Raw genomic sequence first — 27,064 nt, forward strand, 5'->3', positions numbered from 1 at the left:
GTGCTGTTGCAGGAGAGGGTCTTCTCAGGAGCTGCTCCCATACTCTGGAAATCCTGCCCTGGAGAAACCAGACTGGCTTGCTCCCTGTTGTCCTTCTGCTGGTGAAGACCTTGTTCCAACAAGCTATTGGGAATTGACTGCTTTTAATGAAAGGGTTGGTGCCATGCTGTTTTATTGTAATTATTGGTATGTTTTAAATAAATTTCATGTATGTTTATTGTTCTCTCTCAGTTACAGATAGGTAGCCGTGTTGGTCTGCCATAGTCAAAATAAAAAAATTCCTTCCAGTAGCACCTTAAAGACCAACTAAGTTAGTTCTTGGTATGAGCTTTCGTGTGCATGTATCTGAAGAAGTGTGCATGCACACGAAAGCTCATACCAAGAACTAACTTAGTTGGTCTTTAAGGCGCTACTGGAAGGAATTTTTTTATGTTCTCTCTGTGTTTAACTTTAATGATTGATTTTTCTATATTCTTTGCAGTGCTTGTTTTTAGATTTAATCAGCCTGTCAGGGAAAAGGGGGGGTATAAATTATTAATAATAATAAATATAATAGTAACAAATATTAAATATTACTTTATTTATACCCTGCCCGTATTGAAAAAAGACAGGCCTCATATTTCACCAGGAGTGGGAAGGATATCTTGCAATATTGTTAGAAGGATTTCAATAAGTTAATGAGAAACACTCTCCATTTGTTCTCTGAATCAAATAAACTGGCAAGTTTCACTCATGTTTGCAATTTCCAAGATATCATACCATTGATTATCCCTCAGTTCTTTCAAATAAGTAAGAGACTTTAGAGCCTAACACACGTCAATCCAGAGTCCACACTCACTCTTGAGCAAACTTGCGTAGATGCAGCAGCTAACAGTAAGAAAATGTGCTGCAGGCTGACTCACTAACTCTTCTGGGGATGCATAAAGGAATGCTGACAGCGTCACACTGATATCAGAGACCCAGAGTTAAAGGCACAAAAAGACAAATCACAATGGCAATCTACACTTCAAACATTTTCCCCTGTTTTGAAGAAGGTTGTGGTGCCATGTAACAAAAGACAAGGCAAGGAAGCACTCTATGAGACAACCATCCCACATACAGCAATGGGTACTGGTTTTTATATGCTTTATCTTACATACTGTGTCTTATCCTGCAATAAACTCAGGGCCAACTTGCACAATATCCTTCCTAACAACAGAATATGTGACAGCAAGCTTTCAGCTACTAAAATGCGCTGCACTGGCTGCCTTGAAAGCAGTTTGAAAACTTCAGTTGGTCCAAATTGCAGCTGAGTTACTTGCCTAAGCCAGAGGTAGTCAATGTAGTCACCTCTGGGTACTGCGGGCTACAACTCTCAATCCCTGGTCATCAGCTATGCTGGATAGAGCTGATGGGAGTTGCAGTCCGACAACATATGGAGGGCACCAGTTCGGCTACCCCTGTCCAGTGCTTAGTGCTTAGACACTAGTGCTTAGAGAGTTAAACCGACTGCTGATTTGTTTCTGAGCTGAATTTAAATGTGCTGATTTTGATCTTTAAATCCCTACACACACAGTTTGGAACCAGAACTGCTTCTAGTACTCTTCCTCCCATCTGGCAACCACTTTACAATATTTTCAGCACCAAGAAAACACCTTTATTCACACCCTCACTGTGACTAAAATATTGATATTGATCCACTGGAAAGATAAATTTGTGATGCCCTTTAATCAATGGATAGAAGATATGACAACTCTTGCAAAATACAGACAGCTTATAGACACAGATGGTGTATACCAAATATAACGACATTTGGAATGCATTTATAAAGACTATAGTACAATATATCAATATATAAATAAATGTATATGTAGTAGAATAATAATTTCACTTTTATAGTTTTGTATGGGACAAGTATTATAGAGTCTTTCTTTCTTTCTCTTTCTTTTTCTCTTTTGTATTTTTATACACTATTTAAGAAAAGGGGGGAGGAAATGGCCAAAGTTGTTGAGCTGCTTTTTGGGGGGAGGAATGCCCAGAGCTTTGGGGGGGAATTGTAGAAAATCACAAACCCAGCGAACAAACACTGACAATCGCTCGTGTCAAATAAGCCAACAAGCGCCTGCCCACTCACCAACAGCAGCCGGCAATCGCACGACCAATTGCCACAGCGGCAGCCAATCCACAGCGGCCCTTGCCACAGCAACCATTCACACACCAAATTATCGCAGAAGCAGCCAATCCACAGCAGCCCTTGATGCAGTCACCAATCACCCGCCCCCCCCCCCCTGTGCACTATCCATGTATAAGATGACCCCCGGTTTTTAACATTATTTTAGAGTTAAAAAAAAGCTTGTCTTATACATCGAAAAGTATGGTAAATCACCTACAGGTTGTCTTGTGTGGTGACTTGGAAATTTACTATATCAAAATAATGAATAAATAATAGTTATTACAATGTGAACTTCCTCAGGCTCTTAAATAATCTGACAGGGTCTTGCACCTTCCTTAGTTGAAGAAAGGTTAGCAGCCCTAAGCAGGGTGAGGTTTTCAGTGCTGGCAGCCCATTCTTGTAGCATTGCTAGGTCTCTGATAGCCCTTGTTTGGTTAGGTATTGTTTGGAATTGGTTTTAAAGAGTTTTCCTTACTATCATGTAAAAGGGATTTTGAATTTTTGCATTATTAAGCCACCTTGAGGACTGAGGAGAGGATGGAAATGTGGGATATTTATAATATTTATAAAAATATTTGTATACCACTATGTCATAAAGAGATACCAAATCTGTTTACAGCAATAAAACCATAAAACCATACAGTACAAAACATTAACAAAAGTTAAAAAGAGAAGTCAACCATTGTGGAAGGATGCCTTCTTAAGGATGCCTGCACCAGCATAGCAGAATAGAAAGTTTTCAGCAGGCATTTAAAAGTTGGCACTGAAGGTGCCTGCTAAATCTCTATATAAGCAAGCAAGTGACCTAGGAATAGCAGCAGTTTGGAGATTTCTCAAAACGGCTGCAGAGTTAACTCCTCACCCAACCCTCTGCACTAGCAGGAAGGAAACAAACTCCACCATTTTACCACACCACAGGATTTATTCTCATTCTTTCTGTTTACTATGATTTAGCCCAATTAGGACAAGGAGCCACAGATATTTTCTCCTTACATGCCTAAGTGCTAAGAAGGATCTCTAGACCTCACTGACCTCCAGAAGAAGAGAACCTGTTCCCCACTTCTGGTTTGGGAAACAGGAAGCAGGTAGATTAATCCCAAACACTGTAGTATTTGACTTTAACTTTGTGAAGGACTTCCAGGGACTACCACCCACCACTGTCCCCTGTGCTTCCCTCCTGTATGGATGCAAGATCAGGACCCTGGTCAACAGGCCTTGCTGGTAGAGAATGGCTGTGAGACAAGCCTGTAGCCAGACAAGACATACTACTGCTCTTCCCTGCAGTGGGGCCTGACAAGACACAGCTGTAGACAGTGAGGCTTCAGGGTTCCTTATAATTGCGGAGGAAGAGAGGGCTTGACAGGAGATCCAGGAAAGTCAAAGCCAGGAAGGAGGTGGTGATGGAAAGAAGCTGGATGGGCTCGCAGGTCACAGGGCAAGGCCTCAGGTAACACCTCCCTGGTGCCTCCCCAAGAACTGCCAGGATGTGTTCAGTGTGGACATTAGAGTGTGATACAACACCCTGTCACAAATAAGCAACTATGAATTGAACATTGCAGTGCACATGGCTATTTGTGCAAAAGAAGAGAAGGGCAGTGGCACAGGGGAGCCCAACAAGCATTTGCAGCCTTTTATTGCTAACTTTTTATAGCATTTGAAATTGTCCTTAAAACACAGTGTGCTTGTCTTACAATTCATTCTTATAAGGCCACACTTACTTCCATTTTACAAGTGGGGAAGCAGATCTTGAAAGACCATAATGCAGTGCTTTTTCGGGGGGGGACGCAGGGGTACGCATACCCCTAAACATTTTGTGAATCTAAGTTTGGCCTCAATGAGGGGCAGTATTTCAGTATGAGTAGTACCCCTAAACATTTTTTTAGGGTGGGGGGAACTTCCATAATGTATGTATTTGGCTTCACATTTGAACCCATCTTATCAAGCCCGCCTTAGTCACTGAGCTATGTTGGCTCTTCAAAGAAAATCACTATTAATATGGCATGAAGGACAGCATATTTAAGTACCGTATTTTTTGTCCCATAGGACGCACCTAGTTTTTTGGGGGGAAAATAAAGGAAAAAAAATCCTTTATTTTCCCCCCAAAACCAGGTCAGGGAATCCAAACTAGGTCGGGGAACAGCGGGATGGCGGCGCTACACCTCCCCGTTGTCCCCCGAGCTTGTGGGGCTGGCGCTGGGGAGAAGCGCGCTTCTCTCCAGCGCCAGCCTCCAAACCAGATCAAGGAACAACGGGATGGCGGCGCTGCGCCTCCCCGCTGTCCCCTGTGCTTGTTGGGCTGCCCGATGTCTGCCCGAAGCGCGGGGCGCTCTGCTTCAGTGCTCCCTGCGCTCCGGGAAGCAGGCTGCTATCCGCAGCCTAGGGAGCCCTGCGGGAGTTCCCGCAGGGCTCCCTAGGTCATGGATGTTTTCCCGAAGCGCCGGGCGCTCTGCTTCCAGCACGCCCTGCGCTTCAGGAAGCAGGCTGCTATCCGCAGCCTAGGGAGCCCTGCGGGAACTCCCGCAGGGCTCCCCAGGCTTGCTGATAGCTTCCTGAAGCCTGGAGAGCGAGAGGGGTCGGTGCGTACCGACCCCTCTCGCTCCTCAAACTTCAGCGAAAGCCTGCATTCACCCCATAGGACGCACACAGATTTCCCCTTCATTTTTGGAGGGGAAAAGGTGCATCCTATACGGCGAAAAATGCGGTAAGTCCCATTGAATTCCATGGGATTCAAATACACATGCTTATTTGGTAATTAGAACAAGTCATTCACTCATCAGTTTGAAGGGAGCCCTACAGGAGTTCAATAGACCTCCTGTTGTGGCCAACTTTGTTTTGCAGGTTTGGGTCGGTGTGGGGGTGGAGTAGTTCAAAACACACGTGGGTGGGAGTTAGGTTTCGCTTGGTGAGTCAAAAAACTGTGCTGGCCCACTTTAGATACACTTCATATTTGCAAATACATTTTTAAAATCCTAAGGGTGGGACTGACTTACCAATGAGATACATGCCAATCCAATCCCCAGCATCCACTTCTTCTTTTATATCCCAGTAAATCACGAGGTCCTGCGAATGTCCTATGGAATAATAGGAGCTGCTGACCATGAGTGTAGACCGGCTATCTGAGGTGACCAAGTCTGTGTCACTGGTAGAGCGTGGAATAGTGACTGCCTCATGGGGACCATTCCCAATGTCCATGTTGTGGAACTGGTCTGGGTTGTAGCTGTACCTCAGAGGTTCTTTGCACCGGCGCCGATTCTGTGCGTTCCTAGATGGTGATGCCATGGCAGCCAGGCCCAGGAACCTGTTCTGATACAGATTCTGTCAAAAGGAAAGAAGGGAGTCACTGACAAGCACAATCCATTTTTTGTTGAATCCAATATATCAACATTTTAGAAAATAAAAATGAGGAAGTGAGCAAACCTCCATGCATGACTGCAACATAGCAGAAACCACCTCACAAAATGCAGGCTTACATCCTTAATTTTGCTTACAACCTTAATGCACACTGCAGATAGCTACATTACATAATTGGTAACCATTTGTCATTAGCTGGTTATATTTAAGACTTTAACTTATATTGCCCATCTCTTTTGAATCTGAATTAATGAAACACAGGATTTTCATCAGCAAAATAACATTCCATTTAATTCTTTTATTTGGCCCATAACCAGCCTTTGGCAGCTAAACTAGTGTCTTAGTCTGTCTCCTTTTGCAGTCATCTTTCCTTTTATTGCCTGGCCCAACTGCACCATCTGTTTCTGCAAAGTGATGCAGAGTCACCTTCATATAAATTACTGGTGTTTGCCAGCTGAGCTCTTTTCCTGGGCTTGGTATTCCTAGGCTGCAGTTATATTGATGGTAAAAAAAAATTGTGCTCCATATTAATACTGTGCCAGAGGTAAGCGTATCAGCTGAATCCTTATTGTGCTCAAATGCTGAGCTACAGTACCTTGCCACAGTTGGCTCTACACCATCTGCTCCTGTGTAGCAGCCACGAAGCACCATCACAGATGGGAGGGAGGGAAACAGAATGGGTGCCAGGGCAACAAGGCTTGAAGACTCCTTTGCAAAGAGGTTGCCTGGAATTACTTTGTATTGCAGCTGCTCTCCACAGCAAGCTGCTTATGTGCAGCAGGCACCCCATATTTCGGCCATGTGGCTTGTTTTCACACCACAGCAAAAGATTCCAGTTAGTGGCACAGCAGTAATGTGAAGGAAACTAAATGACTGCAGAGCGACTGCATAGCAGCACTTGGGGACAACCACTGCACACAAACGAACAAACTGCTCAGTAGTCTCCAGGAGAATGCAGTTTCATGTGGCCTCCACATTTTGCCAACAAGTCAATGAAACTCAAAACGAACTGATTCATTCCATCCCTCCCTTTCCATGGTTCCTCTCATTTCATGATTGTTGTTGGCTCAGTAGTGACCAGTGTGATGGGACAGTGCATCAGATCTGCCCTCCCATTGCCACCATCATTACAGCTTACCTGGGCAGTGCTGGGGCAGGGACATGGTCAGAGCTGCATGGACACACTGGCAGAGCTACCCGCTGGTGCACCACACAGCTCACTACTGCCCTGAGCCATCCCAGTACTGCCCAGGTAAGCTGTGGCAGCACCAATGTTTAGAGGGTAGCTCCATTGCTATTGCACACCATACTGGCCACTACTGAGCTGGGCAGATGCCAATTTAAGTTTACAATAGGCCACACATCTATGGCTGTTCCATAGTTCTTAGTGCTTATTAACACACTCTTCTTCCTTGTTTGGGTCTTAAACCCTTGTCCCAAGGTCCCTGTGTGCGTCCTCTTTGTAGGTCTCATGCCCAGGCAGCTACTGGGCCATTGTGTTGCACGGACTCTCCTTCCCTTTGCATGTTGCATGTGAGCAGCATAAGGGGACAGGCTCGTAGAATGGGGGAACTATAGTGTCATTTTGCGTGTTGTGTGTTGTAACATAAGGAGATGTGCTGCATGTGTGTTCCCACTGCTGTGAGTTCTGTGGTTCCCTCTCACTGTGGGCAGTATCACTGGCACAGTCTTTCACTGGTGGGCTTTGAATGTTTCTATGGCTATGTGGGGTGTCTGCCATTTTACTGCCATTTTGGGACTTCCTGAACCGTTTATTTCCCCTCCCAAAAGGCAAAGCATGTACAGTGGTACCTTGGGTTACAGACGCTTCAGGTTACAGACTCCGCTAACCCAGAAATAGTACCTCAGGTTAAGAACCAGAGTTAAGAACTCATCTTCAAGATGAGAACAGAAATCGTGTTCCGGTAGCGGCAGCGGCAGCGGGAGGCCCCATTAGCTAAAGTGGTGCTTCAGGTTAAGAACAGTTTCAGGTTAAGAATGGACCTCCAGAACAAATTAAGTTCTTAACCTGAGGTACCACTGTATACGATAGCATGCACTGTTCTGCTAGCATAGTGATGGCATGTCTCCCATAACCCCACTATGTAATCGGTGCACAGAATCACCCTGCCCAATGCTGCAGAAATTGTTACACATAATTAGAATGCTGGGCTTGGACTACACTTGTAAATGTGGTATAAAATACTAAATCTTATTGTTTATCAGGAAAATAAATATTTAAATATTATCATGCTTTGACACATAGAGAACATACTAATGCCTCAATACGTTTTTGTAGATCCTTCTTAAAATGAGTTCAATCCAGTGTGTCCCACTTTAAACTAAATTGTAACCCAACTATCAAACCCAGCCAATATCCAATCTATTTGTGGCAGTCAAGTGATGATGCCCATAAAGAAACTTTGCACATATTTTTCAATTAGAGCACAGCATAGCACAAGAGACAAAAAGAAGTATTTCTCAGTTGAGCAGGAAAGACTGAACCCAATGTACTTTGACTATATTTTGGCTTTAGGCACAATCCGCAGAATATAACCCTCACGTAAGTTTCAGGCCTACTGTATATGTTCATGTCTTGGGGAGTGGGAGGAAACTGGCACACCTGTCCCAGTCTATATGAGAAGAGCTGCCTAAATGTCCCCTAGTTGATCCATCAGGTACATAAATCAAGAAGTGCTGAGAGAATGCATATATAAACTCAACATTTCTGAGCTCATTAACATCTTATGAGGTACGTGCTTTTTCTGAGACAGAAAATGCCAGTTGCTTTTAAACATAGGTCCAGGACAATACTGTTTCACTATGTTCTTTCCACTGAGCAAGTTATTAGGTCCGGAATAATAAAACCTGTTGAAAAGATCAAATGTTCAGGACTTCCAGGTTGTCACAAGTGAGATCGGGGAGCTGGAATCACTCGCTCTGAGCAATCCAGCTGTTGCAAGCGGAAAGGGGAAAGAATGCAGGCATTGCCTCCCCTTGAAAGGCTCTGGGGGTACCGGAGTGTCTTGGGGGGCCGCAGCGTGGTTTGCCTGCTCCCCTGACCTCTTACAGTTCCTTGGGGGACTGTTTGTTATTGGAGGCTGAGCAGCGGCGCTGGACGCCATTGCTACCTTGTAACAGGAACCAACCCTTAGCGGCGACTTTCCCAATCTTCAAACAAGCAATATATTTGGATTTTAAAATTATATATTGATTTTGGCAATATTTCAGAATGAAAAAGGGAGTCCATTCTATAGAATGAGCAACTTTTTCTTATAAGTTAACATTCAGTAGCCCCACCCACATCCACCTGGAGAATATGCACAGTAGAATTATTGTGGTAGATGCTTTTAACTCTCACCTGAGTTTCAAAGCATTACAATAAACTACAGGATTAATTTTTTTGCAGCTAAAGTGGAAATTCCAGGCTGAGACAAAACTGAGAGAGTAGTTCCTCTCTGCATAGCAGCAGAAGTATTAAAATACTCTTACAGTGCAATCCTACACACAAACACTAATGTGACTTCAGTAAGACTTACTCTCAGGTAAATATGTACAGGTTTCCAGAACTTAATCTAGCTACAGGATAAATTTGTAGAAAGCCTTGAAAAAGTACCCATTCAAAATAAACAGAGTAGTAAGGTAAGCAAAACTTTTTTCACAAGCATGCAACAAATTTCATTCCAAAGTATGAGAGCTCCATTGCCAGGCTCATTGCTCTACACCTGCATCTTCCAGGTACCTTGAAGTGGTTTACCAAGGAGTGCGGCATCATTGCAGATGCAGGAAAGAGTGTGTTTGACTCTATGTCCTAGGCAAGCCTTCCAGCTCTCCTGCTTGTATATTTCCATTTTGTTAAGGGGTATTCTTTATTTAATCAAGGATAAGGATGACACAGCTTGTGCTTCACTGTATCAAATGCAGCTCAACAGCTATATACCGAGGATTGCCAGGTACTTGACAGTCTCCCCTATAAAAGAATTTTTGCAATTTCTGGCAAGCAAAAGAAATATTAAAGCTCTTGTGGGCTTTTGGTTTGGTGGGTCACAAGTTGTTTAGTCTGCAGAATCTAGGATACGATTGAGTAGGTGTACTTCTTCCCAAAGATGTCACATGCTTGGTGTCTGTGTGATGGACTGGCCACCTGAGCTATAAAGAATTGGTTTTCAAACTGTGTGCCAGGGAATCTTGTGGATTCCTTGGCTGCTTATCAGAGTTTGCTCAATGAGAAAATCAGTGATAGAGGACATGCTTCCCACTGTCACTCATCTTCTCCTTCAATGCACACCTGCAAATTGGATGTGTTCTTGGCCTCACTCTGCAACTGTGAACCCGGACAACAGACCCCATGCATAAAATAAGAAGGTGCTGGGATTCTGTGGCAGGCATGCAGAGGTTCCTGGAAGTTGAGCAAATGCAGAAAGGGTTCCCTGAAGGCATAAAGTTTGAAAATAAGCAAAATAGAAAATATATAGGATGAAGCAAATTCCACCAGTCCATAGCTTTTAATTAGTCCAAAGTGACAAGCTTCTCCGTTTTCATAAACCGGGAAAACAAGGTTATTATGGGTGGTGTCAGTGTAGCAGAATCTTAATTGTAATTCCTCTGACACTTCAAAGTTGATTCTGAAACTCTAAATTCTCTTCCCGACAACCTCCTTGATCAAGAACAAAGCACAAGTGATGGGTGTTGCACATTCGAAATCTGCAAGCCCTGCAGTGTGAATAGAGATGTTATAAGCATGCAAGATATGCACAGGCATCGTTTATTATTTATAATGCTCTAAATCTGAAGGGAAAAAGTCGGCACAGATATCAAAAGCTACATTAATAATTTTAATCAAAACCCTACAGACGAAGAGCGTATCCCTGGAAGCTGAAGAATTGCGTGGGTGTACATGAGAGCAGAAACTGACCTATTTGGCTCATCATCATCTGTATAGTATTGCTTCTACCCACTATTGCCCTTCTTTCATTCCTACAAATACATCAAGTTTAATGGGGGGAGGGCAGAGATCAGTCTATAAAGTGTATCCTTATTCCATGCAGGTGATCAAAAATACCTGGCATTCGTAGGCCTGCTTCCACTCAACACTGTCTTACTATCTAAGCCAGTGTTTCCCAACCGGTGTTCCCCGGCACACGAGTGTGCCGTGAGACACCGGCTGGTGTGCCGCGAGATGCCTGGAGGGAGGCGGGCGAGTCGGGCGGCGAGAGGCGGGGCGGGGGCGGCGAGGAGAGGCCGCGCCTCCTGCTGCTGCCTGGCGCTCCTCCTCGCAGCCGGCAGCGCTGCCTGGGCGCCTCCGCGCGACTCTGTCTCGCTGGGTTTGGTCTCCCAGCAGAGACGGGTCACACGCGCCCCTCCCTCCCTCCCTCAGCCTGCGCGGAGGGAGAGCCAGAGAGAGGCATCGCTCCTGCGCGGCGGGAGAGGGAGCAGCCGGAGCGATGCCCCAAACGAGCTGAATTCCGAGCGAGGGACTGAGGGGGGAGGGAAAAAACTTTCACTTTCGTGCGTCCCTCCCGGCGTGACGCTGCGCGCTGACGTCACGGGGCGGGGCTTTAATGGTGGTGTGCCGCGAGATTTTTTTTTAGTACACAGGTGTGCCGTTGCCCAAAAACGTTTGGGAAACACTGATCTAAGCTACAAGCCTCCTTCCTCTAGCTATAGATAATCTCCTCAGAATGGATGTTAAACTCAAATTTGAACCAATTCTCCCTCAGATAAACCCTATCCTAATCCCTATCTCCCATCTCAGGTATCTCTCCCTATCCAAAAACTCCCTCGGAAAGGGCTCCTTTTATTCTCCCGCCCCAAGTGCTACTCCAGCTGTCATGGCAGCCAATCAGAGAGAGGCTCCAGCCCTCTGGTGAAATTCTGAGCCACTGCATCACCAGACTCTGGTCTGGCTCTGCTGTCCATCACAGAAGCCTCCTCAACAAATACTCTTTACAGAGTCATATGTATAAATTTGGGTAAATAAAAAGCTTTACAAAGCCTTGAGAGCCAAAGTACTCAGTTCCCTAAAGCACTGAAAACACACAAGCAGGAGTGTTGGCCATTGTCCCAATATTAGTACAATTAGCAAGGTTTTGATAAGCCACATAATGTATCATTTATAACATTATCTATACAATGCCAATATAATAAACAAATAATAAATTTTGCAGCTGCCAGAGCCTTGTAACTTTTCAACAGAGATTAGGCAGAGGGAGAGGATATCATTTAATATTCTCATCTTCATAGCAGTCTCATATGTACTGTAACCAAAACATGTTATGACACCATCTCCAGCCACTGTCGGTGGGCAAAACCTTGAGTGTCACATGTTTATATTTCATTCATTGTTTTTTAATCATAAATGATAGTAATTCATAATAATGTCTATTAAAATGCAGTACCTTTTAGTCTATTACTTCCCAAACTGTGTAGGAGACCACACGAGTCTGCTGCAAGTGAACTAGTTTGATACTCTGAGAAACAGATAGATATATTTTAATAGTTAGGCTTCTGAGACCCCAGCCCTCCATCCATTGTGGCCGTTGCTCAGTATGTCTCTTTCTGTGTTCCAATCTTGCTTCCCTCTATTTAGCCTTTACTTGGGAGTAGGTAACTCTACTGTGTTCTTGCACTGTGTTATGTACAGAAGTTCTCACCCTGGGCCAGCAGGGGGATGCTGTAGATAGCTATGCAAATGAAGGATCGAAAGTGACGTTCAGTGATTGGATGGATACTGTAGATAGTTATGCAAATGAAGGCTCAAAAGTGACATTCAGTGATTGTATAGTTTTAGAAAGTTGTTACAGTAATGTGGTACTGGAGCTCTATATAAGCAGGCTGACTGAGCCCTTCAGTTCAGTTCTGTCCTGGCCTGTGAATAAACAAGAGCGGTTTGAAGAATAGCTGTGTTGTCTGATATGTTCACCCACAACTTAACACACTGGGTGTGAGTAAATGATACAGTCACTTTTAATGATACAGAATTATGCATTCCAGAAGAAGCTACCTGTTCTATCTTTTAAAAAATCTCTGCCTCTCTGGTCACAAAACATTCCCTATGCAGAGGCAGGTTATTCTGACCAAATTCCAAAACTCAAACTCAAGCTACCAAGCAAAGTATTTGTTCATTTTAAAGTCGGATCACAGACACACCTGCCGTCTCACTTTTGATTCTTCCACATTTGCTATAGAAAATGTAACCAGGAATTGCTCAAATAGCAGAAATCCTAATAAATACAACAATGTATCTTGGGATTCTGTAGAATAACAAGCCTATGGAATTTGCACATGTTAAGGGTACATTCACTGTTCTATAATCCTTTGAGAAAATAACATTCTCATTAATTCTAGCAGTCTTTGCAATATAAATCAAGATAAGGTCATTTGATAATCAACTGTATTTTTCTCATGTCATTTAAAGCCAATTCTTTTAATTAATGTCAGATTAGATACTTGTATTAAACTGTGATTCATTAACTGTGATTCTGCAAATGGTCTGTACTCATACTGACTTTACCAAAGGCTGCTTCAGCCTTTACAGGTGACCCATTATTTGCCTTGACCCAAGAGAGGCAAATTCACATCCTTAGCTACTATGAAGCTTCCTGGCTTCTTGGCTGAATATATTCACAGAGATGCATGAAGCAGAAACAAGTTTATACTTTACTCCCCCTGGAACCCTAGAGACAGGCCAAGGAAAACTTCAATCTGATCATATGGCGTCACATGATAAAAAGATAGCATAGGTGAGCATTCTGTTGTAATTCTGAAGACTTCCTCACCCAAAGGCAAACAACAGTTAGTACAGTGGAACCTCGGGTTACATACCGTCCTCCTTACGAATGCTTCGGGTAACGAGCTCCGCTAACCCGGAAGTAGATGCCCCTAGTTGTGAAGTTTGCCCTGGGATGCAAGCGGAAGTCACGCGCCAGTGGTGCGGCAGCAGCAGGAGGCGCCATTAGCGAAAGCGCGCCTCATGTTAAGAACGGTTTCGACTTAAGAACGGACCTCTAGAACGAATTAAGTTCGTAACCGGAGGTACCACTGGACTCAGCTGTACAGCTGCAAATAAAACGTTTTAAGTGTGTTTTAAGTGCAATATACAATGTGACACTAGATGGCATTAGTGAGCCTTATAGAAAATTCAATGCATTTTTAAAAACGCCTTTAAAAAAAGCATTTTCAGAACGGTTTTTATATGTGTGTAGATTCTGCCTTAGAGATCACACTCACAGTTAAGGAGAAAAGAAGCTGCCATTGTTTATGGTTCCCCTTCCAAAGCCATTAATCCCTCCTCCCAATTATTAGGTGAAATTAACTGCTAACAAGAGAGGTGGGGACCCGTTTAAGTTTCCTTCCACAGATATACTGAACATGGAGAAGAGGAGCATGACTGCACGCACTGGTGTTGCCCCCAACCTTTGTGGGTTGAGTGGAAAGAGCCTCTACATGTATGCTGTGGTCTGTGTATAGAGGTACCCTTTCTACCATTCATTGAATGCACTGAGATCTGGATGAGGCCAGCAAGCACGATCCCATTCTGAGCAGTGTAGGAAATGGAAGTTACAGCATCCACTGACAGCCAATATTCATCAGTAACAAACAGGAAATTAATATTTGCACTAGAAACACATTTAGATGGTTAAGATAATTTGTTACAATGGGGGCTTCCTGTTTCCTGCTGAGGGAAATGGCTGCTCCCATGCGATCGGACCCCCAGTCGTGCCAGAAATTCAGAGCTAATATGAGGGTAATTAGCTCTGCCAACCCCCCTAGGGTGGGGGAGGGCTGCCTCACCCGCAGATCGCCCGCTATCTGTCGCTCGCAGCAAGATGCGAGGACAGAGGACGCTGGGTGCCAAGACTGGCATGGCGCCGACTGGGAACTCTCTGAAAGCCGTTCCTTCGTGCAGGGGATACCTGTTTGCTAAAATAAAAAGATTTGGACAATAAACAGGTGTGTTCTGGAAAGAAGGAGACAAAAAAGATCAGCTAAATGAAACAATCACTGGATGCTAAGATTTTGAAAATGACTCCTATTGTGTTTTCATTAATGTGAGGTGAGCGGCTATTTCTTTTCTTCTATACATCTACATCTGTAGATGTATACATATACATCTACATTAACATTAAACGGAATACAGGTGAAGTCTCAATTGTAATTTGTTATTTGGCCGCGCAACCCTTGTTTGAAGTTGTAATTGGACTTGGCAAAAGACAAAAGAGCTCATAAAATGGCGCTCATTAGATGTGGCGTAGAAGAAAAATCTCCTCCTTCTGGAGGAGTGGGAAACATCTTTTTTGGAACTATAATATAGACTACAATATGGGAAAATATTTCACAAAAAATAGTGCATCCGATTCCACAGAATATTGTTATAAAAGGTGAAAATGAAGGCCAAGCTGGTGTTTAGCAGGCCCCCCCCCCCCGCCCCAGGCCCAGGGAGGGGGCAGGTGCCAATACTGGGGAAAGCTGATAAATCACCAAATGATTTCTGAAAGCTTAAGTGAAATATATCGTATTCTATCTTATCCTTTTGATTTTCTACAAAGTGCTTTGGAATAACAACTTGAGAGCCTACGGCGTCATTAATCTTCAAATGAAATAGATTTGGACAACAGCCCAGAGTTGCGGGGAGACAGCATGGAGAATTCTTTCTGATGGACAATAACACGAATTAAACTGTGTTCCGGCAGGCGAATGGACATACGGACTTATTTAAAACGATAAGAGTTATGTACCGGCGACTGAAGAGATTTTGAGAAGTTAACATCAGAATTTGGAAACTGGCGTAACAATAGAGAAGGAAGCAGGAAAAAAATGTGTGAGATAGTTGCTCTGGACATCCAGAACATGGGAAGTCCTTCCCTGAAATTTTAATTTGGAATGTAATTTGGCTTTATATGTTTGTATTGTGATTAGATTTGATTGAATTTATCATTAATTGGGATGTTTTAAATTGAAAATTAATAAACATTATTTACGAGAGAGAGAGAGAGAGAATTTGTTAAAATGGAAGAGGGCAGACTTTAGCTAAAAGCAGGGCTGGCTTCCCCGTGAGGTGGGGTGAGGAAGCCATCTCCAGTGTTAGAGAAGTGAGATCTCATGGAGTGCATTTCAGCAATATCTCAGGAGATCTTGCCAGAACCCACTATCGCCAACACAGAGTTGTCCGCAACTGGACCTAATGGTCAGGGGTCCCTTTACCTTTACCTTTAAGGTTTCACCTCAGGTGATGAAGCAGGATGTGCCACCACTGGCTAAAAGGTCAATTTTAAAGTATACTGAATCATCTAGCAGGATTAATTTGGAATCATTTTTATTCAGTAATTTCTACTAGTAGCTTTGGAAAAAAAAGTCAGTTTATGTTAATAAATACTGCAGGATCCATCAGGTGGAAAATCATTTCTAAGATGAGGAATCACCAAATTTTACAGGAAAAACTGAATCACAAAATGGAACATTCCTAGGAGAGAGCAGATACTTCTGACTCATAAATTCCCAGCTTTTCTGGAAAATATGTCCTATAATACGCCTTCTCCAGATTATAGTTATTGACACTAGGCTAAGCCAAAATGTGAGGGTTCTCCTTGTAAACCTCTTGTTACCTCTTGTGAAAAACCTTTGTCTTTCTTTCTTTCTTTCTTTCTTTCTTTCTTTCTTTCTTTCTTTCTTTCTTTCTTTCTTTTTTTGTGAGAAGCATTCACATTGCCACCCAAAGCTCTCTGCTGCCCCACCCTGCTGACCACTCCCCCCAGTTTGCAACTGCTGTGGACAGGCAAAAGGGCAGGTTTTGCAAAACCAAAAGTTGGAACATGATAGTAACAGACCAGCTGAGATTGCTGCTGGACAATGTCCAGTACGGTTATGGCAACTGGGTGCTGAACGCTTCCTCTGCCTGTTGACTTTCCTCTGCAGTATCCACTGCCCAAGACTGTTTGCCCCTCACCCCAGGGGAGCTCATGAGCAAGCAGGGGGCGAGTTTTGTTGTTATTAAACAGCATCTTTTAACTGATATTGGTTAGAGAGATTACAGCCTCCCAGTGTTTTAAAAGCTTCACTGACTACCAGCCACAATTCAAATGCTGCTTCTGGCTTTTAAAGCCCTGATGGAGTGGAAGGACTTCCTGCTGCAATATGCAAATGCTAACCCTTACAGAGGTTTCCTACTAATACCCTCCAGTAGTGTGATCTTGCAGAAAACAGCCTTCTTGATTGTGGCTCCTCATCTTTGGAACTCTCCGCCCTTGGGATTGTCAGGCAACTACATCCACAGACAAATGCAAGTTTCTACACATAGGCAAGAAGAACCGGCTGCTCAAATATAAGATGAGCAGCTGCTTCTCCCTCCTGCAGAAAACACCAAGGGCACCAAGCCAAGGGGGCACAGAATTGAGAAGATCCAAATTTTGGCCTTGCATAGGATGCCACATTACAAAAGATTACCAAAGTCCGCCCATGGGATGGGGGGCACTTGGTTTGCCAGTACTACATGTGAAAAGGATCTAGGGGTTTTAGTAGACTACAAGCTGAACATGAGTCAGCAGTGCGATGGAGCTGCAAAAAGCCCATGCTATTCTAGGCTGCATCAACAGAAATATAGTGTCCTACTCTATTCTGCCTCGGTCAGACCACACCTGGGCTGGATCTACAGATATATAAAAAGCACAATGAAAATGCTATAAAAGAAAAACTATAAAACATATATATGCAATTTGCCTTTGAGCTCTACAGCGCCACCCGGTGTGACAATTTTATAACACACATAACATTATAATTGCAGCTGCGTAGCTGAGTGCCCAGTGTACTGTGTCTAGTTGTGGGTACCACAATTTAAGGATATTGACAAGCTGGACTGTGTGCAGAGGAGGGCAACCGAGGTGATTAAGGGTATGAAGAATGGTTGAAGGATTTGGGTATGTTTTTAGCCTGGTAAAGAGGAGATTGAGAGGGGATACGACAGCCATCTTCAGATATCCAAAGAGCTGTCACATGGAAGAAGGAGTAAGCTTGTTTTCTCCTGCTCTGGAGGACAGGACTCGAACCCATGGCTTCAAGTTACAAGAAAGGAGATTCCAACTAAACACACGGAAGAACTTTCTGATATTAAGAGCTGTTCAACAGTGGAATGGACCCCCTCAAAAGGTGGTGGACATACGTCTTTAAGCAGAAGTTAGATGATTAACTGTAATGTATGTTTTAGTTGAGATTCCAGCATTGCGAGGGGTTGGACTAGATGATCCTCAGGATCCCTTCCAACTCTACAGTTCTATGGTTCTATGATTCTAAGACATTTTAAATTTTCTCTAGCTTTTAATTTTCTCTAGCTTCTGTAGGAAGCCTACAGAAAATACTGGAGTAGAAAGGCGAAGAAGGAATAGTAGCACAGAACTGTTGAATGTCCCCTTGGGTTTATGGCCAATCACCAAGGTTCTAGCAAACCACAGTGCGGTCTCTTCTCTCTCATACCCCCCAGAACACCAGCAGCCTGGCTCCTGGAAGCAGAATACCCGGTTCTAAGGACAGTGTTGTTCTTTTGTTGGACTTTTCTCCTCCGCTTTACACTCACCTGATTCCCTGTGTAGCCTCCCTTTTTACAGGAAAATGGTTGTAGCCTAGTGTAGGGATTGTGAGGGGAGGTTAGGCAGCTCTGTATCTCACTGTCCCAGGTATCAGCTCTCTTTTTCAGATTTTAATACTGATAGCTGTGTACCAGTTTGTTTTTTTATTGAAAGCAAAACAAAGCAAGGGGTGGTGGAAAGAGAGCCAAAACAAGTTGGCATTGAAATCGTATTGTAGTTCTCCAAATGTCTGTGGTTTCTCCCCCCACCCTTTTTTCATAGGTCCTTTTTCTTCTTCTAAGGCAGGATACAAATGGTTTCATACTATGAAGTTTAGATTGCCAACACAACTCACAAGAGAATACTATTTTTGTATGATGCTTGCTGGGAATCCATAAAGGTCGGGATCTCCTGATGGTGCAGTGTAAGATGTGTACATAGCCTACTTTATGCCTTCAGTCTCTTAAGTTTTCAAGGAAAGTGAATATTTTCAAGGATCTGATAGAAAGTGGTGCAGTGGCATATGTAGAATGCCCTACTTTCAAATGTGGCAGCCGTCTGATTCTCTTGAGTTGAATGTATATGCAATGTAGTTAATGGGGTTCTCTCGTTAAATGGAGAATTAGAGAAGCCAAAGCTCTTAACTGTGGCATTTATAGAAACCCAGCAGTGAAGCTGAACTATCTCCACCTTCATGCCTGCATCTTTGTAATTGTATTTTATTTAATTTACTTTTGCTGGCTATCAATTGAATGTGTTACTGTATTTTATTGCTTTATTAGCATCTATGATTTTAATGACTTTTGTGTTAAAAAATTCCATTAGCCACTTTGAAACCCTTAGACTGGGAGATAGGATTACAAATGAAATAAGGCCCAGGCAGGTGAAAGATTCACCCCCTTTGGTCCATTACTTCTCTGATGCAAACTGCACCATTCACTCCACCACTTTATGGTTGTTTGGAGTAAGCTCACATTTGAAGACACAGGTGTGCTAGCATCATACATAGTTCTATCCTAGGTTCTCCTTCTTTGGAATTCTGTAAAGCTAACAGGTGCAGGCTGGTTGGTAAAAGAGTGTCTTTGATTCGTGAAGCAAGACAAATGTCATATGGGTTCTACTCTAATGCAGAGGAAGGAGAAAATGTCCCCCAAAATTCAAAACTTCTCAGAGAAGGCAGCAGAGATGCCTCAAGGTGTACAGGTCATGGCCAGTCCACACACCTTCCCCACAGAACGTGTGATAGCGCAAGGCTATAAGGAGGATGGAGCCAAGGGAGGGGCAAGGTGGGATGGATCCTTTTCACCCTGGGTGCACCAGCTGTCTCTTAGGGCTCATACGCTGCAGCAGCAAGTATTCAAATTAGCTCACTTGTTCTCCTGAGCAGGGAAAAGGGAGGAAGGCAAGTGGCTCTTGTACAGCATAACAATCCCAACACTTTTCTTGATCCTCACAGTGCTTTCTGAGCTGATGTGGGTAATCTTGATGGGTGGCAACCCAATTTACATCAGACAGTTCAGTGAGAAAGAACGTCTTCTTTCAGCAGCCGTGTTCCATTGTGATAAAGGAGATGTTTCCCTTTATGCTTGATAAATAGCAACACTTTTGCTTTTTGCGTTGCCAGTAAAAGATTTATGGTGTCCTTAGCTATTCGTTTACTCACTTTAAATGCTTGCATTAGGGTTTTCCTAAATTATATGCTAAGGAGCTACACTGTTAAACTTCTAACTGGCTTTATAAACAGAAGGCTTATTGTCGGCATGTTAAGATCTGGATGGGCACTATGAATCAAGGCAGCCAAGTACACACAGTAAAACTTGTGTATTTAATGACATTCCCCCCTGACCTTGAACTAGGCAGGCATTAGCTGAACATTATGCATGTGAAAGGACTCTGCAGTGTGTGGCTCCTCCCTACCCATTCTGCCCAGCCGCTGCCATTGACCTGCTAATGGAACATAGGCAGCTGTTTTATACTGAGTCAGACCATTGCTTCACTTAGCTCAGTATTGTCTACACTGACTTGCAGCAGCTCTCCAGGCTAGTTTCAGGGAGGGGACATTCCCAGTCCTGCCTAGATATACTGAGGATTAGACCTTCTGCAAGCACAGCAGAAGCTGAGCTAGTGTGAACGTCTGAGGCAGAAAAGCCTTGCGCATGTAGACCTCTCCTTGCACTGGCTTCCATGGATTCTGGGGGGAGAGCCGGATGTCACTGGAGGCAAGTCCAGATTGTTGTTATGTATTTGGTCTTTGTTTAATTTGCTTGGGGGAAAATACAACTTAGGACATCCATTTCTCTTCTCTTCCCCAATGCCTCAACTGTGTCTGCCTCATCTCAAACTCTATGAATGGTAATTATCTGAAGATGCCAAGAATTCATTGCTCAAGGTCCCCACCCCATCCCAGAAATAAAATCTCTTAGTGCTCCGTGTGCGAGAGACGCGGTAGCTAAAGTCACTTGAAACTGGTATGAATTGGATAGATATAGAAGGCTTTGATAACAGATTTGGTTGGCACCCATATTTATGGTGTGAAAAAAAGAAAGTTCATAAAGGTTTTGAGAACCACATTTTCCGAAGATCTCTGATAGAGATATGGGATAGGTATAAAAACCTATTAGAGCCAAAAACTCCACACTGGTTATCACCGTTAGAGGCTATGAGTGTTAAAAAAATCAATATGAGAGGGAATTGGATTACATATGGAAATTTGATTGTTAAAGAAGGGGGGAAATGGAAAATGAAGCCCTATGAAGAAGTAAAAGAATATGTATATGATTGGTTGCATTATTTCCAGGTAAGGGAGAGGGAAGCAAGATGGCGACGAGGTAAGACGCATTTGCCGGAGTTCATTTCGAATCCTCCCTAAAATCTGTGTTGTGGCTCCCAGCCTTTCAAGTTTTTGCTGAAGATTGTATCAGGGTGTTGGAGCCCATGCCAGGTAAATGAAATGTTTAAAAAAGACTTTAAAGAATATGGCTATGCAGAGAAAGACTCAAAATTCCAAATAGAAATATTAAACAATGAATATAAAATTTTATCTAAGATGTATACAATACTGCTGGAATGGCATACAAAGGATGAAGAAGTTAAATCAGTTATGATATATTGGGCCAGAGATTTTGGATATAATATACAATTTAATGACTGGTTAAAATTATGGAATGAAAATATCAAATTTACTGCATGTACTACGTTAAAGGAAAATGTTATGAAAATGGTCTACAGATGATATATTACACCTGTAAAATTAGCAAAAATGTATAAAACATGTAATAAGTGTTGGAAATGTAAAGAAAAGTATGGAACATTCTATCATATGTGGTGGGAATGTAAGAAGGTGAAGGGCTTCTGGGAGCTGATATATAATGAATTGAAAAAGATGTTGAAATATACATTTGTTAAGAAACCAGAGGCTTTTCTTCTAGGAATAATAGGAAATGAAATAAATAGAAAGGACTGTAAACTTTTCCAATACACAGTAACAGCGGCAAGAATATTATTGGCCCAAAAATGGAAACAGGAACAACTACCAACATTGGAGGAATGGAGAATGAAGCTGATGGACTATGCAGAACTTGATAAACTAACAGGGAAGATTAGACATCTACGAGATCAAAAGTTCATCGAGGACTGGGGAAAGTTTGTAGATTATTTGGAATGTATAAGTGATGAGAGAATAACGCTAGTAGCATTTCAAGAAGCTCTGTAAAAGTTTGAGAAGTATTGTAAAAAAGAAAAATAAATTTGGAAAGATAGGTTAAAAGGCAATAGTAAATTTAGGAAATGTGAAATTAAAAAAGTTAAATTTGGATGATTGTCAGAGAAGCTGAAGGAAGTCCAAAAGAGAAAATTTGTGAAAGTTTTGATTTCGTGTTACAGTGGTGCTTCGCAAGACGAAATTAATTCATTCCGCAAGTCTCTTTGTCTTGCGAGTTTTTCGTCTTGCGATGCACGGTTTCCCATAGGAATGCATTGAAAATCAATTAATGCGTTCCTAGGGAAACCGCCTTCAGACCAGGTCCGGGGACAGTCTGTCCCCGGACCTCTTCTGAAGGCTGGGGGGGGACAAGGGCTTTTCTTCCCACCCCCAGCATTTTAAAAAACCCTGGGACAGCGGAGGACTTCTCCGCTGTGCGGGGCTATCTTAAAATGCTGGCGGGCGGCATTTTAAAATCGCCCCGGGACAGCGGAGGACTTCTCCGCTGTCCGGGGCGATTTAAAAGCCCCTGGGAAGGCAGGCAGGGGGGACAAAGACTTTTGCCCCCCGCCAGCCTTCAGAAGAGGTCCTTGACCTCTTCTGAAGGTGGGCGGGGGGCGAAAGTCTTTGCTCCCCCCGCCTGCCTTCAAAAGCCCTCCGGGACAGGCAGGCAGGGGGGAGCAAAGACTTTCGCCCTCCGCCCGCCTTCAGAAGGTGTTCCCTCCCCGCCGCCCGGCTTTGGAGCAGCGTTCCAAAGCCCGGCGGCGGTGGGAGGAGGCGTTCCCGCCCCACCGCCCGGCTTCGGAGGAGGTCTGAGGACAGTGGGGAAGACGCGCTGCGCTTCCCCGCTGTCCCGGATATTTCCCTATGGGCTGTCGTCTTGCGAAGCAAGCCCATAGGGAAATTCGTCTTGCGAAGCGCCTCCAAAACGGAAAACCCTTTCGTCTAGCGGGTTTTCCGTCTTGCGAGGCGTTCGTCTTGCGGGGTACCACTGTATATGTATTTTTTTGATGGAAAATTAATAAAAATATTATAAAAAGAAAGAAACTGGTATGAATTGGTAGCGTCGACTGAAGGCAATTCAGTAAACCACTATCAGATTTGAACCTTCTTCTCTTGGGGGATGACCTTGGGTTTTCCCCAGCTGGTGCCTCCCAACACTCCTTTGTATCCAGCCAGTCCATGACACAATTTCTCCAGGCAGGCTGAATAGGTAATACAGTGGTACCTCGGGTTACATACGCTTCAGGTTACATACGTTTCAGGTTACAGACTGCTAACCCAGAAATATTGCTTCAGGTTAAGAACTTTGCTTCAGGATAAGTACAGAAATCGGGCTCCGGTGGCACAGTGGCAGCAGGAGGCCCCATTAGCTAAAGTGGTGCTTCAGGATAAGAACAGTTTCAGGTTAAGTACGGACCTCCGGAACGAATTAAGTACTTAACCCGAGGTACCACTGTATATTATAGCCAGCTAATGCAGTAGTTTCACAACCAGAAGCAAGTTCCACTGATTTTAGAGGCATTTACTTCCAGCTGTTATTAGCTGGAAAGAGACGCGGGTGGTGCTGGAAGGCATGGCTAAGCTGTGGAAGGTGTACTGTTCTCTGAGCCCACAGCTACCTTTGAACATAGGCATGTAGGAAAGATGGCCCTGATCTATTAAAATGCGCACATCAAAATTGCAAGGATACAAGAGGCTTTGAGGAGAGATAAGGAAATAGCTGGGGAGTATTTGGAGTTCTTAGGAGATGGGCAGATCTTCCAAGGAAAGAGGGGTAGCTGTAAGGAATCATAGAATCATAGAATCATAGAATCATAGAGTTGGAAGAGACCACAAGGGCCATCGAGTCCAACCCCCTGTCAAGCAGGAAACCTTGTGGATAAGCAGGACTAGGGTTGGCATTTGTCCTCTTTTTCCAGGACACATTCTCTTTTTCATGGGTATGTAAAAATGAGAGTCATCATAGAGATCCAGAGTTAAAAATAGAAGTTGGCAAATGTGTCCTCTTTTTTGTTCTTCAAAATATGGCAAAACTAGGAGCAGATGGCTGTATCAGGTAAAATGGAGGTATTGATGTGTTAGTAAGGAGTAGGTAAGAAATGTTGGAGGTGGAAAGCAGATGAGAACACCAGTTGTAGTGACTGAGATGGCACTCTAGGATGGAAGAGATCACTATTGAGTGGTGACCAAGGAGGAGGATGACTCAACATTGATTACCAATGAACATCACAAGGTTGTGGGAGACCCATGGAAGCGGCTAGGTTAGCATCTTGTAAGCATGAACCATGAGGTCAGGAACCCATGCTGGACACTACTAAGTCATTAAGTAGATGTGTGCCTGCTTAGTGCACATGATGCCTGCACTACTGATGGTAAGAGTTATGAGTACCCTCAGGTCAATTTGCAAGAGTAGCAACCTTTTACTTCCCAGCACACATATTGGCCACTGTTGCAAGAAAGAAGAGGAGGGTTTGCCCTTAAATTGGGGCACCTTTTACACCTATATAGTTTTTTCATTTCTATGTACTTTCAAAAGACCAAACAGACATCCTTTCATTTTAGCGATGATGAGAACAGTGCAAAATTTAGGAAACATATAAATGCAATAATCGTAAAGTGATTTCATGCATTTCTTCAACAATTTGCAGCACTGTTTTCCTCCCTCATACAATTAGCTGTAAACATTTTCTCAACAACAGAAATAACTTTCGAGGTTTTTTTTTTAAAAAACTGTCAAAATAAAAAACCATATGAAATTAAAGAACATAACAGGAATTTCATATGTACAAAACACATGCAGCGCTTGGAAATCTCTGTATTAGTAGGCAATGAAATTGTTCTGTGATTCAGCAACAAAGTAGAATGGAGTAAGAAGCAAATCCCAAAATACTTTATTTATTTATTTCAGAGACAGAAATAGCACCAGGGAAAACACTGCCACATGTTCTGATTTTGTACAAACACATAGTAATTTAGAAGGACTAAGCTCAGCCAAATTGTGTATATAGGAACGAGAATCTACTGCATACTCAGCATCTTTAAGATCCTCAAATATATACTACTGAGGTGCTTTATATACTTCAGGTTTCACATGTCGTGCACATGATGATGGCTGATTTATGCGCTGTAATGACTTTGAATCAAGTCAAGGTTAACGATTCTATGAATTAGAGAAACGCCACATGCATGAGTGGCAGGTGCACTATCTGTCTTTGGCTCACTATGAATATGATCAGCTGCAACGCTCAAGCTGCACACTGCTCCTTGTTTAATAAGTGCCATAGCTAGATTTCAAAAATAGAATTTATGGGAAGACACTGAGAAAAGGACATGCATGCAGTGAAGCTAAGTAGACTTTTGAGGATGCCATTTCAAAAGGAACATTTTTTAGGCTTCCGTATAAAGCAGTGGTGAGGAACCACACGCCTGAGGGTCAAATCAAGCAGCCACCTCCCCTAGCCTACCTATAGGACTCTTCCCAGGCATCACCCCTCACCCCCTCACTTGCTCTGCACCCTCCTCAAGGGGCATTGCTGGCTGGAATGCACCCTCAAATAATGCCATTTGCTTGCCTCTGTGGAGGGTGAAGGTGGGCAGGCAGGGGAGAAGCCTGCGATTTTTGTGCAAATGGGGTGTAACCTGTTAGCACTGCTCTACCCTCTTTTGATCTTTCGGTGTAAGGGCTACCCGAAAAGCCAATTTAAAATTGGTTAATTGGGCTGCCCTTAGAAAAAGTTGCCTAGGGATTTTTATATGATGTTTCACACACTCTCCCATACACATGCATGCACTGATGCAGTTTTAATAATTTATGTATGCAGGGCATGTAATCCCAGAACGCCCCCCCCCCAATTTAGTGGGAGTAGTATTTTAAATAAGAAGGTAAGAGGTTGTGCATATCTGCACAAGTTATATCACTTCCCTAATGCAGGAGTGCTCTGTGTTCGTGGGGGAAGAACTCACAAATAGCTTAGATATTGGAGGCACATGAATGCTCAGCAATACTAAGCCAAACCATGTCTTAGCATGGATGCTCCCACAGAGGGGACTATGGCTTCTTTGCTCCTCCTCCAGTCCTTCTGGCGCTGTGTTACTGTGAGCTAAGCCACTGGGTCATTGTCTGCTGTGGAAATAAATGCCTCAGCGGGCAGGAAATGCATGTCAAATTCACCACACTTTTGAATTCGTGGCTGGCTTCAAGCTACTATTTAAGTGGTAACCCCCTGCTATAAATTAGGCTTCCTTAACCAGATACATGTCTTACCTAGAAGCCTATTACTGCAAGGTCTTTTCCATGTCCCTTAGATGTTAAAAATGAGTCAAGGACAGAACAAAACCAAAGTTCATCAGGAGTCATTGGGAAACTGCATGGGAACAGACAAAAACCAGGAGAGGGTTCAGTTTGGCCCCTAGGCCCACAGTTCCCCACTCTTGCTTAAGCAGACCGACACGATCTGAATTGGGCAGACCTTTGAACAGTGTTTACCTAGGGCACCTGCAACCAGCCCTGGGCTATGGCACATTCCATTGTGACTGGTTGTGGATTTATAATGGAATGACATGGATGGCTTTTATAATCAGAAAAACACACTGACCTTAACACTACACAGGTGGAGCAGCATAATGACTCCTCAATTGTAAGTGCATCAATTCCTGGGGAAAAGTTCAATGAGGTTAACTCAGTATGTGTTCCAAAGTGACATATTAATACAGAGACATATATTTATGAAAACAGAACATTGTGTTTTGCCCCAAAATATACCTCCTCCATTCCAATGTGTATTCATTTATGTTTGGTGTGTTTTATGTTGCTTTTTATTATTTTCCTGTTAACATATTGCTGTAGACTTGGATGCTAAGCCAATAAAACTTGCACTGTTAAAAACAACAGAAAAGCTTTGAAATAACTTGAAAACATATTGGAAAATGCAGTTAAAAGTTATTCATTTGGTCTAAGTTATTCATTTATTCATTTGGTCTAAGAAAATCTTATAACTAAATCAACATTGTTGTAACAATGACCAAACTGAAAGTACCACCAGAAAAACCTTTTCATTTAAATTTATATTCTTAAAGATTTGCCGCTTGATGGATGGTGCAGTCCATTAAACACTAAAAATCAGATGTTTCTAAGCTTTGATGAAGCAAATGGGATTTAGACCTCCCCCCCGCCAGGATTGTACAGTAAACTGCTATTCATAAGGTGGCTCAGTGATGGAAACTATCTGCTACAAGGCAATAAAAGGGGAGAGGAATGCTTATCAGCAATTATCAGGAGAAGGTTGTGGAGGCAAGGCCACC

At 43.2% G+C, this 27,064-nt stretch overlaps 1 protein-coding gene across 7 annotated transcripts in view; it reads right to left on the bottom strand.

Annotated features, from left to right (window-relative positions):
- The window catches only part of HECW1 (HECT, C2 and WW domain containing E3 ubiquitin protein ligase 1), a 200,662-nt gene that overhangs the window by 118,758 nt on the left and 54,840 nt on the right, over window positions 1-27,064 (bottom strand). For 6 of the 7 annotated variants that reach the window (XM_081165085.1, XM_081165081.1, XM_081165084.1 and 3 more), the window contains exon 2: window positions 5,143-5,467. In XM_081165085.1, the coding sequence (XP_081021211.1) occupies window positions 5,143-5,467 (325 nt within the window). Of the gene's footprint in view, window positions 1-5,142; window positions 5,468-26,358; window positions 26,417-27,064 lie in introns of all 7 variants that reach the window. The other variant, XM_081165080.1, reaches the window with a different exon arrangement.

Source organism: Podarcis bocagei (genome assembly GCF_964188305.1).
Source record: "Podarcis bocagei genome assembly, chromosome: 12".
NCBI classification, from domain to species: domain Eukaryota; kingdom Metazoa; phylum Chordata; class Lepidosauria; order Squamata; family Lacertidae; genus Podarcis; species Podarcis bocagei.